The sequence below is a fragment of the Cupressus sempervirens genome, chromosome 11 (genome assembly GCF_028749045.1).
Source record: "Cupressus sempervirens isolate cs-2001-9-10 chromosome 11, ASM2874904v1, whole genome shotgun sequence".
Classification (NCBI taxonomy): Eukaryota; Viridiplantae; Streptophyta; class Pinopsida; order Cupressales; family Cupressaceae; genus Cupressus; species Cupressus sempervirens.
Window position 1 is genome coordinate 740,984,415 of NC_143128.1, and position 14,219 is coordinate 740,998,633.

The 14,219-nt window shown below is 33.7% G+C and overlaps 1 protein-coding gene across 1 annotated transcript; it reads left to right on the forward strand.

Moving 5' to 3' along the window:
- The first annotated feature begins 2,701 nt into the window (after positions 1-2,701).
- LOC149531761 (uncharacterized) lies at positions 2,702-7,883 on the forward strand. Its single transcript, XM_089808605.1, has 2 exons — positions 2,702-3,562; positions 7,392-7,883. Exons 1-2 carry the CDS (start codon positions 2,912-2,914, stop codon positions 7,551-7,553), a joined length of 813 nt encoding a protein of 270 aa, XP_089664731.1. The 5' UTR covers positions 2,702-2,911; the 3' UTR covers positions 7,554-7,883.
- The last annotated feature ends 6,336 nt before the right edge of the window (positions 7,884-14,219 follow it).

Sequence of the window (14,219 nt, forward strand, 5' to 3'; positions counted from 1 at the left end):
TTCATTCAAGCATCTACACTCTCAAATCAAGCAATTAAAGACACCATGGAGTTTCAAATAGATTATGAGGATGATTAGGAGTACTTTGGCCCTTAGGGGCTTGGTATGATTTTCTTGTTATTTTTCAAATCTAATTGATTTGATACTTCATATTTACATGCATATTGATTGCATACACATGCTAGGGTCTCACTTTATTCATGCATAGGTCATATCTAACCATTTTGGTACTCTTGCATTCTAAACATATAATCTAGCTTTGCATATATACACTTTTTATTTTTCTAATGACTCTCCAAGGAGGTTGGAATCACCAAAACATAGGGTTGACTAAGGAAAACCCCCACACAGCTACCCACACTTACACACATACACCTTTCTCAAATTTGTAGGTTTCAAAGTATATACCCAGTTACAGATTTGAGAACCTATTTTGAAGAACTTGCCATATCCACATTTCTATTCTAGATTCTAACAATCTTAGGTGTAGGTCAAGTTTGAGCTATACCCTACTATTCAAAAGTCCAATTTTTGGTTGCAAATCTGGGAAGCCCAACATAAGACCTACCAAACCTAGTTTTCTATATTTGTGTCTAGCACAATCAAGTATAGGTTAAAGTTGACCTATACCCAGAAAGTTGACCTCTTCGTAGATCAAACAAAAAAATCTCTACATTAAATTTGCAAGTTTCAAATTATAGAGTACAAAAATCAAGTCATTCCAAGACTCTAATAGGCATAAAATTAGTCTTCAAGTTCTTCTCCTTCTCTTGTTTTCCTGGTTAGACATCTTTATTCTAATTTTCATATACTTTCCTAAATTAGATCTATACATCTCTCTTGTTCTCTATACATATCTCATTGGAATTAACACAAAATTCCACCCTACGAGGTCAAGATCATGAGCAAATGCCTTAGATTCCTTGGTGGTACTTGTTGAATCTACTTTATAAGCAAGGATCATCTTAATTCCAATGTATGTATATGCATGAAGTGGGAGTCTATAATTGATTACCATTTCACCTTTATATAACAACTCTTGCATTCAACCCCAATCCATTTACAAAAAAATTCATGGTCAAGATTTCACAATTCTAACTTTATGGATGACAAAGATGTAGCATTAGTAGTCTATGGTTCAAAAGTGGTCTTAATTAGGCTAGACATTAGTGTGACACATAAGTGTTTACGTGAGACACAAATGTCCCTTAAGGATTCCAATTTCAAAAGGAGCACATTTCACATTAAAACAATTTTGATGCACACTACTTTATAAAAAGGCATTAAAAAATGACTACTCCCACCCATTCTAGTAACTAAATTCTCTTCCCCCCATCCCATTTTGATAATTCTACAACAATCGGATCAAAGGTTAGCTCCTCCTCTCTATCACTCTAGTGAAGCTTTGCCAGAATTTATTGAGACACTTAAAACAATCAATATTTTCTTATTTGTGCTCACACATACCATTTCAAGCGAGAGCCCATAATTGTTTAACAATCTCTTATCTTTTACATGATCTCATATTCTTACTGATAATCTCTTTTCTATCTATTTATCTATTATATTAATCACATAATTTATCATTTTATATTTAATAACAGGGTCTCTCCTCCACATCAAAGATTCGTTCTATTATGCAATCTATTATTTAATCCATGCACGTGGCTATTAGCAGAGGTAGAAACACCATAATGGGGGTTTGACTTAGGCAAACCCTTATACAACATGAATAATTTCCCTTGGTTTTAGAGGGTTTAGACAATGAACAAATTTGTGGAGAATGAGGACACTTTGGTGTTTTGTCTAAAGTTTTTTGTCCCCTCTATGTACATATGACAACATGACACACAAATGCCCTGAGGTGCACTAACTTCAAAAGCTGAGACTTTCTTAACTTAAGGGTAAGAAGCCTCTGTCATATGATTTTCATTTACATAATCAAACTAGTGTTATCTTATTTCATGCTTTAGTTACTCTTTATATTTTAGTTTGTTAGTGTAGCTTACTATAAGATAAAGTTTATTTCTTTATATTGATCTCCCTAACTCATTATAGTGCCAATTTTGTGAGGTAACAGAGGGTTGTTTGCTCCTTGAAGCATCATCGTCTCAAGGGTAGCAATTTTTCTCACTTATAACATGTTAAGACTAATGACCCTTATTTCCATCCCTTTCAAATATAGATTTTTTAAATTTACATATAGAAATAACCATCAGTACAATTTTCTTCTTATATTACCAACATAAACATAGAAGTGCTTTCTTAATCACTTAATTTTTCAATAGAAAACAACGTTTAAAGAAAAAATTTCTCTCCACTTAAAGAACACATTAATTTTTAGCACCTATAGTGTTTCCATGCATGTCTTAAATCACAAAAATAAGACAAAACATAATCTTCTCCTATATTAGTGGAGCAACTACTGCTGTATAAAAATAAGCATTTTATACACGTGGCTTCACAATTTATTTTCCCTTTTTTTATTTACCTCTAATTTTTCCTCTAAATCATTTTTATTATTGATTATTTTAAAATAATTCTTAAGACAACTATTATAAAAATAAAAATAAACAACCAAAATTCAAAAGTAGCAGCAGCCAAAATAAGCTTATTGTGTTCTAGCATTAGATCAGCACATTCCAAAACCCTAATTCATCGTCTCTCGCCTTTAAACCGCGACGGCGATTTATCTAAAGACAAATTCAGCTGGACATCAAATTTATTCATACTCTCACAGCGAGACGAAAAGGTGCAAAGGGTTTCAAGGTCCCTTTTAGCGCTAGGGTTTACCGGGTTCTCTAAAAGTACTAGGGTTTCCCGGGTTATTTAATGCTATTAGGGTTCAACCATCCATCTCCTCCCTCTCCTCTGATAGTATAGAGTTTCCGGCTGCTTCGTGTGCGCAATCATGGCGGAAAGAGGCGGATTTGGACGTGGATTTGGGCGCGGCGAGAGAGGCCGTGGCGACCGAGGGCGAGGTGACCGTCGTGGCCGCAGACCACGACGAGACGAGGAAGAAAAATGGGTTCCTGTCACCAAGCTAGGCCGCCTCGTAAAGGAGGGAAAAATAAAGTCCCTTGAACAGATCTACTTGTTTTCTCTTCCCGTCAAGGAACACCAGATCGTGGAAGCAATGCTGGGTCCCCAGCTGAAGGATGAAGTCATGAAAATCACACCTGTGCAGAAGCAAACGAGAGCAGGACAGAGAACACGATTCAAGGCCTTCGTTGTTGTTGGTGATTGCAATGGCCATGTTGGGCTAGGCGTCAAATGTAGCAAGGAGGTTGCTACTGCGATTCGGGGGGCTTTGATCTTGGCCAAACTGTCCGTCATTCCAGTAAGGAGGGGTTATTGGGGTAATAAGATTGGGAAGCCGCACACTGTCCCAGTTAAGGTGACAGGTAAATGCGGGTCTGTTACGGTGAGGATGGTGCCGGCTCCGCGAGGTGCTGGTATTGTTGCGGCGCGCGTGCCTAAGAAGGTTCTGCAGTTTGCTGGTATTGAGGATGTTTTTACGTCTTCTCGCGGCTCGACTAAAACGCTGGGGAACTTTGTTAAGGTAATTTTTATTTTTTCGTTTGTTCATGTAAGCCAAAGATTTTGGTTTGGATTTTTTCCGTAGAACCTTCGATTAATCAAAGAATGCGTGTTATATATTTTATCAATTCCATTGCCAAGACCTTTCATTTGATCGCTGCCTTCCCTGTTCAGTAATATTTTGTCACGGTTTTATACCCAATGCTGCCCTTCCATTGGTAAGATATATTTTTTAAACAAGAATTCTGACGGTCTATCCAGTATCTTTTTCATCAGTTGATAATGCCTTAGGCCAAGCCCCATTCAGTTTGACCTCTATCTGGCTTTGTCCATGTGGGACTGGTCGCAACTATTGTATTGAATGGAACGGCTCATCAAATTAGAAGTCGGTATATTAAGTATATACCCCTCGAAGCCCTGTTTGTCATTGGTAGTTATCTGGGCTTGCCAATTATTGACTACAAGTGTTTTCTTACTAAATTTAAATTAGGGAAACTCTAATACTGGATGTGATGGCTTTCTAAAATAGTCATTTTAACTTTTTCAATATGCAATTCGAGTTCTTATTTGCTACTTCTAGAGTCTGGAGAGCTAACTCTTGATTCTTGGTATCCTTGCTTTCCTATGTAGCCCACAAATAGGCTTTTCAAAAAAAGATTAACTGATATAAGACCTCTGCCTAACCTTTATATTTTGCCTTCTATTGCAGTTTTATAAATGCATCACCGATATGCTTCTTTAGATACCCAGACGTGTTGCATCAATAAAAGGAACTCAACTCTATGATGAGCCTGTTTTCTTGGCTGGTTATTCATTAATCTAATCAGTATTATTTACAGGTCACCTGTAATGCCTCCCTTGTGTTTAGCCTATCTGAGAAATTTTCTTGTACGATTCTTGAGAATGTGGGTGTGGATTAGTTGATTGACTAGTTAAGCAAAACTGGTTCTAGTCATTTGCTGGCATACTCTTAATGGATGTTGTTTATTGGATAAAAAAAATATTAGATTGCCTAGGAATGCTATACTATTTATCGTCAGATGAATGCTATACTATTTTTCATCAGAGGAATGCTTTGGAATTGGACTATCATCCATGAAATGCCCACAAGGGAAGCATGATCTGCACCTGAGCGCTCAATTCCTTGATAGTCCAAAGGTTGTTTCCATATGCTTTGCAGGTGTACTATGCAAGTTTCCCATTTCTATCAAGATTCAGCCAGAGGTTGGAGGAGAGCAGAGCTGAGATTCTTAGGGATATAAATTGATGTTCTCAAGGATTCATTGATAGTGGTAAGACAAGAACATCCCAAATGCGAAGAGAAATCTTGGGCAATCTAACCCAAACGTGGATGACTAAAAAAACTAATGTGAGCTGATCAAATTCTGAATGCCATGTTTTTAAATGAAGGATCACTTTGTACCAAGGCATAGAACCCCCAGAATTAACTCTTATCATGTAATGATGAAGAAGAATTTTGCATGAAAGTTGATGAAGGTCTTCTCATCCAGAAGGGGGTTCGAGAATTCTGAAATCCAAGTATACCGGCCTTAAGTTTTGAAATGTTGCAAATCAGGGCATGTTACCTTAAATATTTTTCCACTTCTAAATTTAATCAGTTACCCTTCAAAACTTAAAATCTCTTCTAGCATCTTGGTTTCACCCTTGCAACAAGGATCCTAATACTTGTAGTGAAGAGTAATTATTTCTAAATTTTTAAGAATCTTACACTGACATGGCCTATGACTTAAGTACAGTGGGTTCCAAAATTAGAGTAATTAGGATGAAATGTGATGGATCTATTAATAAGCAGCTGACAAGGTAAGGGGAGTCAAGATTCCTGGGGAACAAATAGACTGCTTGCTGAGGAAATGAGACTTTTGACATCTGATGCAGAATTGGATGATTGCTTAAATAAATTGGTCTTAATGGATCTCTTGCAGAGAATATAAATCAAAGATGACATATGCTTGTCAGTATGAGATTGCAAGTTGAAGTGAGGACGTTTTATTGATAACATAGCAAATTGGCAGTAATTTTCTTTTAGCAGAGGATTCAAATATAATTGAGGATCCTTTGCAGATAACATAATTTGAGTCTGGCATGCTCTCGTCAGCAGAGAATGCAAATAGAATTGAGGATCTTTAACATAGACTATAACTTGAAAATGACATGCTTTCATCATCAGAGGATGCAGATAAAATCAAAGATTCTGAGCCACCAGTAATTTGCCTGATAATTTAGTAAACTCCATAGTGGGATGTCACCATTTCACAAGCAAAGAATGATGTCCTCTGGTAGTGAAAGACTCAGCAGACTTGACTTTACTAGTGAGATGATGATAGCAATGTTTTGTGACACAAAACAGTCTGGTTTGTTTTAGTTTTAAACCTGCAGTCAAGTAGTAATCTCTCCATTTATTCTTAGTTACTGGGTACTTGCATCCTGCCCATGTATCCAGGTGTGCTTGGTATCAATATTGTTCTTATATGTTTTGCCCATAGTTGAAAACTAAGTCATCACAAGGTTTGCCGAATTTTTGGCTCCAAGTTTGAAATTCGGCAAACTTATGAAAATATAGAAAAAATCCTATAAATTTGGCACAAATTCGTATGACTAGTCAACCACTGTTGTTTCAGAAAAAAATATATTTTATTGTAAAGATTTTTAGGGTTTTCAACAAAAAAAATTAAAAAAAAGACTCCTATGTTAACAGGAAATGCATCCAAGTTTATACAACAGCTAGGATGAACTGCGGTGGCCATTATTTGTGATCCTGTGTGCAAATCACCGTAGGTGGCTGTGGCTTGTGTGTCGCTGCGAAGTTGCAAATTGTCACAGGACATAAGTTGCTAGGAGTTGCTCCACATTTTCCTGCATAACTCTGTTGACTCGATGTCTCCTGAATAATCTGCAAAATCTTCTGCAAATGGCATCAGCAACACTTCCATTCCTATCTGTGGCTTCCATTTCTCTCCGTTGCTAGTTTCATTCTCAGACGATTTTCTACGTTTTGAGAGTTTTGATTTTAGGTTTAGTTTATAGTTTAAAACTTTTATTATTGTGTTTTATTACTGTTACTAATATATATTTATTTATCAAATATTAAAACATTAAAACATGTCAATATTATTTTATATTGTATAGTAATGAATAGCATTTACTTATATTATTTATTATTATTTATCAATACTTATATATTATTTATATTATTTCATATTATTTATCAATAGTTATATTATTTTATATTATTTATAAATTATTAAAACATTAAATAATAAATTAAGTGAATTGTATAGAAGCTGTCCTAATAAAATAAACTATAAAGTGCTACATCAGGATCTTACAGCAAGCTGTTTTTTTTATTGTTTATTTTATTAGGACAGCTTGATTTGTGCCACAATAAAAGATATTTTGTTAGAGTGATCTTATTTCATGTTTTAATTATTTAAATTTCTATAGAAAAAAATCAAGGATTGCCATATATTCAAATCTGCAAAGAGAAAATAAACTCAGAATGTACAATATCCACATACTTAGCTTATCAAATCAATTTTATAATTGTTGTTGTCTGCAGTGAAGTGGTTGATTTAGAGTAATGGATGGTTACTTCCAATTCAGTCAATGATGTCTTATAGTTATGTCATTGACACAACCTGCTGGATGTAAAAGATGGAAATGATTGACTATTATACTTTTTTTTGGCTTCTTAGGTGGTTATTCGGATAGTCATTTGCTTGCCCCTCTTATTGTTCACATAGATGTTAAACTTTTTTATTGTTATATCTAGATGCAATATGTGGAAGCATGATTTATACTTACTCTAATATTGATTGTGGTTTTGTGTGCAGGCAACGTTTGACTGCTTATTAAAGACATATGGATTTTTAACACCTGATTTGTGGAGGGAAACTCGCTTCTCAAAATCTCCCTTCCAGGAGTATACCGATCTGCTAGCTAAACCTACTAAAGCTCTCGTTCTTGAAGATGTTGATAAGGACACTTTGATTTAGGATATTTCTTTTGTCATTAAGAGGGTAAATGCCCTTAAATGTACAATGGTGACAATATTTGAGTGGATGCTATTATTAGTTTAGGATCGAATGTCCCAATTTTACTCATCTGTTGGAGATCTAGATCTAGTCAGGATCTGAGATGTTAGATTAGGTGTTTTGGAAAACAGTTTTGAAATCATAATTACTACTTTGTTGATTGGAACTTTTCTTTTAGTTATCCCAGGAGCCAATCATCTATAGAGCAGAGTGCATAATGCTGGAATTGATTGGTTGTTGAAACTGTTGACAAGATCCAAAGGCATCATTATGCAACATGATTCTTTCAAATTTTTGTTAGTTTTTTCCTTTGATTTGGTTACTTTTAAGTTTTAGGTTAGGGGATATAATTTGGATGATATTCATAATAATTTCTTAGACATGGATTTTCTAGAGCTAACACTGCCATTTGCAACTGTCACGCTCATGATTGAATCACACATGTTACAATTTTCTAAGTATATTGGGACTTAAAAATTTCTTGTTCTAAATTATTTTCCAATATTCTCAATTCTAAGTTAGGGGATACTGTTACCATATCTTCTCAGCTATCATAGAATTGCATTGAACTTAGTATACTCCTTAACATTTTAGATTTAGTCATTGATGAGGAAGAGACTTTTCAATGAATTTAGAATTAGAAAAATAAATTCCTCAATATGTATCCTCCAACTTTTTAACTTTTGCCGTTTATAGGGAAGAGATTCTTGACAGATTGTAATTAAAAGAAAATTAATGTACTTGTGTTGTGATACATATTATTTAAATAAGAAACCAACTCTAGATTATATGAGAATTAGAGGTCGCTCGCTATGTCATTGATTTTAGAATATTCTTTATCTTTAATAATTAGGGTTGAAAGTTGATTTTTGTTTAAGGCTTTCATTAATCAGATAATATATTATCCATTATAAATGTTAGTTAACAACAGGGTGCTTCGGGAATTAGATGTATAGTAATTTTACCATCACCTCAACTAATTTCCAGGTTTTTAAATTAAATCATTGTTTATGGCAAATGTGAAATTCTGCAACTGGTTTCCTTTTATGCAGAGGATTGCGGATCATTCCCTCGTTAGGAGTTCAAAAGCTTTTTCCTGCATATTTCAACTTCCCATGCTTACATATTTTGGATATACCACCATATTTCCTGCATATTACCTGCATATTACCACCATACATCAGAGAAATCTGGCTAATATACAATACAACACTTCAAATACGTTTTCTCACTTCAAGGTTCAAAGGTTCTTGCATATTCATCTCTTAGCACTTCTCATGCTTTATTGAATTTCAGATACTCTGTTGCACATATCAAACCTCAGATACTCCTTTGTACATATTAAACTTGTCATACTTTTCCACCCAATATCACAGGCTCTTCATACCTCCACACTTTTCATGCTTCAACAATTAGTTTTTATGGACTCCAAAGTTTACATTAATGCACACAACATGCTGACATTAATGATAACACTTAACAACTTCTGGGAGCGACACGATCGATTGCTTTTCATTGCAATAAATAGCAAATGATAGACCCACACCTCCAGTTTGACTAAAAATGCCTTAGCAGACTGAGCAGAACTATGATTATGATTTTACTAGTACGTTGATATTATCCGACTGTGAGCAGTATCAGTCTTTTCCACAGCCTATTTTTAAGGAAAGTTGGGCTCTTTAGTAATTGTGCAGCTTTAAGAGCCGAGAGATTTCACTTTGTGGGCAAACAGTTTTTGCAGACAAAGAGTGTATCTTTTTCTTCTGGTTCGTTGGCTGAAGTGACTGGAAAGGCTAAGGTCGGCATTGTCTGGATAGCGGTTGAGTACCAGAAGCTTTCCTATGTGTAACTTGTTTCCTTTTCCTTGAGTCTGAGGGTTCTGCAATTACAGTTTCTTGTTGGATTTAAGTGTGTTAGATGGCGGAACTTGTCTTCTTTCCAGTATATATGTTTCTAAAATTCTATTAGATTAAGAAGAGTTGCTTTTGGTTGTTCCATTGTTTCCCATAATGTTCTATCAGCAAGTTTATTTTATATTTAAGACCTTTAACTAATTTTTTAATATCTAATTTAAAATTAGAAAATAACTATGAAATTCATACTTTAAAATGATATATTGGATACTAATAATTAAGCCGAGAGGCTTTCTACAGTGGTAGCAATTTTCAATGTAAACATTTTTCGTTTTAAAAAAAATCAGAGAAATGAATGTTAACAGTTACATAGATTAATTAACAGTTACATAGATTAAATATAATTAAAATCTTGAAAGTTGCACGTAAGTGAATTGGTGGTTTTTTTACGAATTAGAGCATAAAATAAAAATAAATTCAAAATACTGTTTACCATTATTTATTTTATTGTTATAATTTTTTAAAATTTGATTTTATTCAATAGAGTATGATTATTTGTATTGCTATGATTTTTATACAATATAATATTATACAAATAAAATTATATGATTTTAATAAAAATCTATTATCTATCAATTTCAAATTATCTTCCAAATACTAAAATATAATTATATTAAAATTTAAGTAAAAAGAATAATTTTATTAAAAAATATTAATTTATATGAAATCTTTTTTGAAGCTAATATCATAAAACATAACACCTATATTTTTCTATAAGACTATTTTTTTTACATTCATTGAATAAAATAATAATATTTATATTCCTAAACCATTATTTATCATGTATTTTAATAATTATATACTTATAGATCATAAATATTTGAATAGTAATTTTAATTAATTTATTTGAAATCTTGTTAATTTAAACTACTTCCTTAAATAAGGAATACTATTATATAGATGGAATGGAATCGCTAATGTCCTGGCAAAATGGGCGTCGAAGCAAATGGGCGTCGAAGCTTCCTGTTGATTATATTGGGATTTTTGAGCAGTTAGTAGAAAAGCATAGGATTTAATTGCTTTGTGGCTTGCATTTGATTCTTTTGGGCTTGAGGCCTTATGTATTTTTTGGCTCTAATTGAATAAATTTTTACCCCTCTTTTCAATTTTTTTTTTATTGTGATATAGATATTAAAAAAATTAAATATTTATAATGTGATTTAAATTACAAAAGAGTTAATGTAGTATGTCAAATTAAGTTATAATGTGACATCCACTCTTTCGACATCTCCTTTTTATGCACTATGTAATATCTCTCAAAAAGATTAATAGGTGATGTCAAAATGCAATATGTCAAAAAGAATAGTGGATGTCACATCATAAATACTGCATAATATCTCCTTCTAATTGTGTGCTATTAGATTAAGCACATATTGTATACATTGTGTAACCTGACAAATTTAATGCAATAGGTAATGAATTTAGAAAGACGACAACAACAGCTCAAGGGCTCAGTTGATTCTCTTGGGGCCATGTTGTTATTATGATGAAAGGGGTAGTATGGGCATCCAACCATGTCTAACGAACTGGATGGGTAGCTGTTTCCCGATTTCTTGGCTCCAAACTTGTCATTTTGTGCGAAGAAATCATAATTTAGTAGACGAAGAGGAGAGAAGGAAGTTGTGGGTAAATATTTTGATGATTATCAAACATAAAAATACAATGCAAATCTACATAGAGAAATCAAAATAAAGAAAAATAAGTTCTAGGACTATATGAGTTTCTCGTTGTTTTTTTTCCAAATATTCTAAGAAACAGTGGCAAGTGATATATAGGTCCATGGAGGAATCTAGAAAGAAAATGATGATACTAAGGGTATTCATTGAATCATACCTTTTTATCACAACCCTCACCCCTCCAAAAAAAGAAAGACACAAACCATGAGTAAGCACATTACTTTTACAACATGATATACAAGTTATAACAAAAATTATGGATAATAAACTAAAGACAACAAGTATGATTATAAAAATAGACATCATGAAATCCAATGTCATGGTGGACAAACATTTTTTTCTCGAAGTTATGAGGTAATATGCATTTGGTGATAAATAGAAGAAGATTAGAGTCTTGGAAAGGAAAGTGGCTCACTTTGGTGCATGACTAATGTTGTTTAAATTTCTTGACTACCATCCACACCAACTTAGTCTCATGTTTGAATATTCTTAATGAAGATTCTGAATGTAATTGTAGAGACATAAATTATGAGAAGTTTTTTTTTGGAGTGAGATGACTAAGAAGAATTAATTTCCCTTAAATTCATCGAGCCAAAATTTGCAAACCAAAATGAGTCGGGGTGTTGGAATTAGACAATTGAGAACTATGAACCAAACAATGGAAGCACAATTGGTTTGCACCATATATGCAAATGAAAATCATAAATGGGTAAAAATACTTGGACTTGAATGCTCTAACACGAATCATTACAATTCAGAACCCACCAAGTGGAATTTCATGCTAGACTGCAGAGATGCAATAACAAAATATGTTATATAGGAAGTGAAGAATAGAAGAAGTGCCTCATTCTAGACAAACTCATATGATGGGGTTCCACCTCTAAACAGTTAAGTATTTGGAAACAAATAAGGAAAGCAATATCTGCAAGGTGGGAAACAACATGAAATACAACTTAATTATTGAGGTGGTAGGTAATAATTGGAAATGGACTTTGAATTCTATGTAGGACATTAAGGCCCTAAAATTAAAGAATGATCACTACAACATTTAGAGTCATTTTGCAACGAAAAACCATCGCAATTGCAACGTCCATCCATCACCCTAGGGACAGACCTTCTCGTTAGCTCCTGTCAGACTTTTGCTGTCGCAAATTACAACGACGAGGGAATCTGTCGTAATTGCGTAAAAACTATTATAACTTGGAAGAAGGGAGGGACAAGACTTCATGTTCACGATGTCACAATTGCAATAGTACATCGTCATAATTATGACAATTTAAACTTCCATTCAGTCATTGCAATTGCGACGTTTATGTGACAATCGCACCGTACAAACGATAGTTATCCACTAGAGCTTTCCATCGTAGTTACAACACTATTGTGATAGGTGTTCTTTGCAAGGGATAGATAATTGTTGAAATTGATCATCACTTTGAGGGTGGGTCCATCATAATTGTGATGACTAGTTGAATTATTAAAAAAAAAAGTGCACTTTCGATGCTACAATTGAGGGTTACACGTAACATCATAAGGTCAATTTTGAAGATCCCCCGTAAGAGTGGAGGTCTATTTGCTAAAGGATACGATGTTATGACAAAGTTAGCTGACAACTAATTGTAAATTCATAGTTTAAAAGAGACATGGCAGTTAAAAGCTCCAATTGTCTGATAAGCTACTGAGCGTAAGAGTGGAGGTCTCCAAAAAGTAAGTTCACAGACTTATGATTAAAGGGGAATCTAGTAGAGCGTAAGAGCGTATCTCTAAAAGTGCAAATTTTATCACCAAATCTAGGGTCCCCAGTGAATGAGATTCACCACTAAATTTATCCCTAATTATTGTAGACATGTGTCTTTATTTCAGGAACTTTCTCTAAAACTTGGTGTCCAAAAAAATTGCCCAAAATGGGATTTGGGCCATTGATTAAGGATCATCCAACGGTTATAAAAATAGGGTTTTTATATGTGATATGATATAATATTAACTTAGGCTCATTTAACCTTCAAGTCTGATAATTAATTAGGCTACATAGAATAATAGTTTCTAGGTATGTATACTTATGCACCTATGGCTTATTAGATTTGATTTTCTTCAATACTGAAAAATTCAATAACATTTTATAGAAATTCAATAGGATTGGAAAAAATAGCCAATAAGATTAAACTTTTACTACTTTGGAAAAAAAAATTCACTAATAGAAAATAAAATAGACATCATGAACTCCACTGTCATGGTGGACAAATATTTATTTCTCGAAGTTATGAGGAGATATGCATTTGGTGATAAATAGAAGAAGATTAGAGTCTTGGAAAGGAAAGTGAATCACTTTTGGTGCGTGATTAATGTTGTTTAAATTTCTCGATTGCCATTTCCATCAACTTAGTCTCATGCTTGAATATTCTCAATGAATATTCTGAAAGCAATTGCAGAGACAAAAATTATGAGAAGTTTTTTTTTGGAGTAAGACAACTAAGAAGGATTAATTTCCCTTAAACTCATTGGGCCAAAATTTGCAAACCAAAATGAGTCGGGGTGCTAGAATTAGACGATTGAGAACTATGAACCAAACAATAGAAGCAACATCGGTTTGAGCCATATATGCAAATGAAAATCATAAATGGGTAAAAATACTTGGACTTGAATGCTCTAACAAGAATCATTACAATTCAGAACCCACCAAGTGGAATTTCATGCTAGACTGCAAAGATGCAATAACAAAATATGTTATATAGGAAGTGAAGAATATAAGAAGTGCCTCATTCTAGACAAACTCCTATGATGGGGTTCTACCTCTAAATAGTTTTAGTACTTGGAAAAAAATAAGGGAAGCAATATCTACAAGGTGGGAAACAACATGAAATACTAATTAGTTATTGAGGTGGTAGGTGATAATTAGAAATGGACTTTGAATTCCATGTAGGACATTAAGGCCCTAGAGTGATGGTAAATTATTGTAATTGTGACGTCTAACCATCGCCCTAGCGATAGACTTGCTCATCAACTCCCATCAGACTTTTTCTATCACAAATTACGACAAGGGA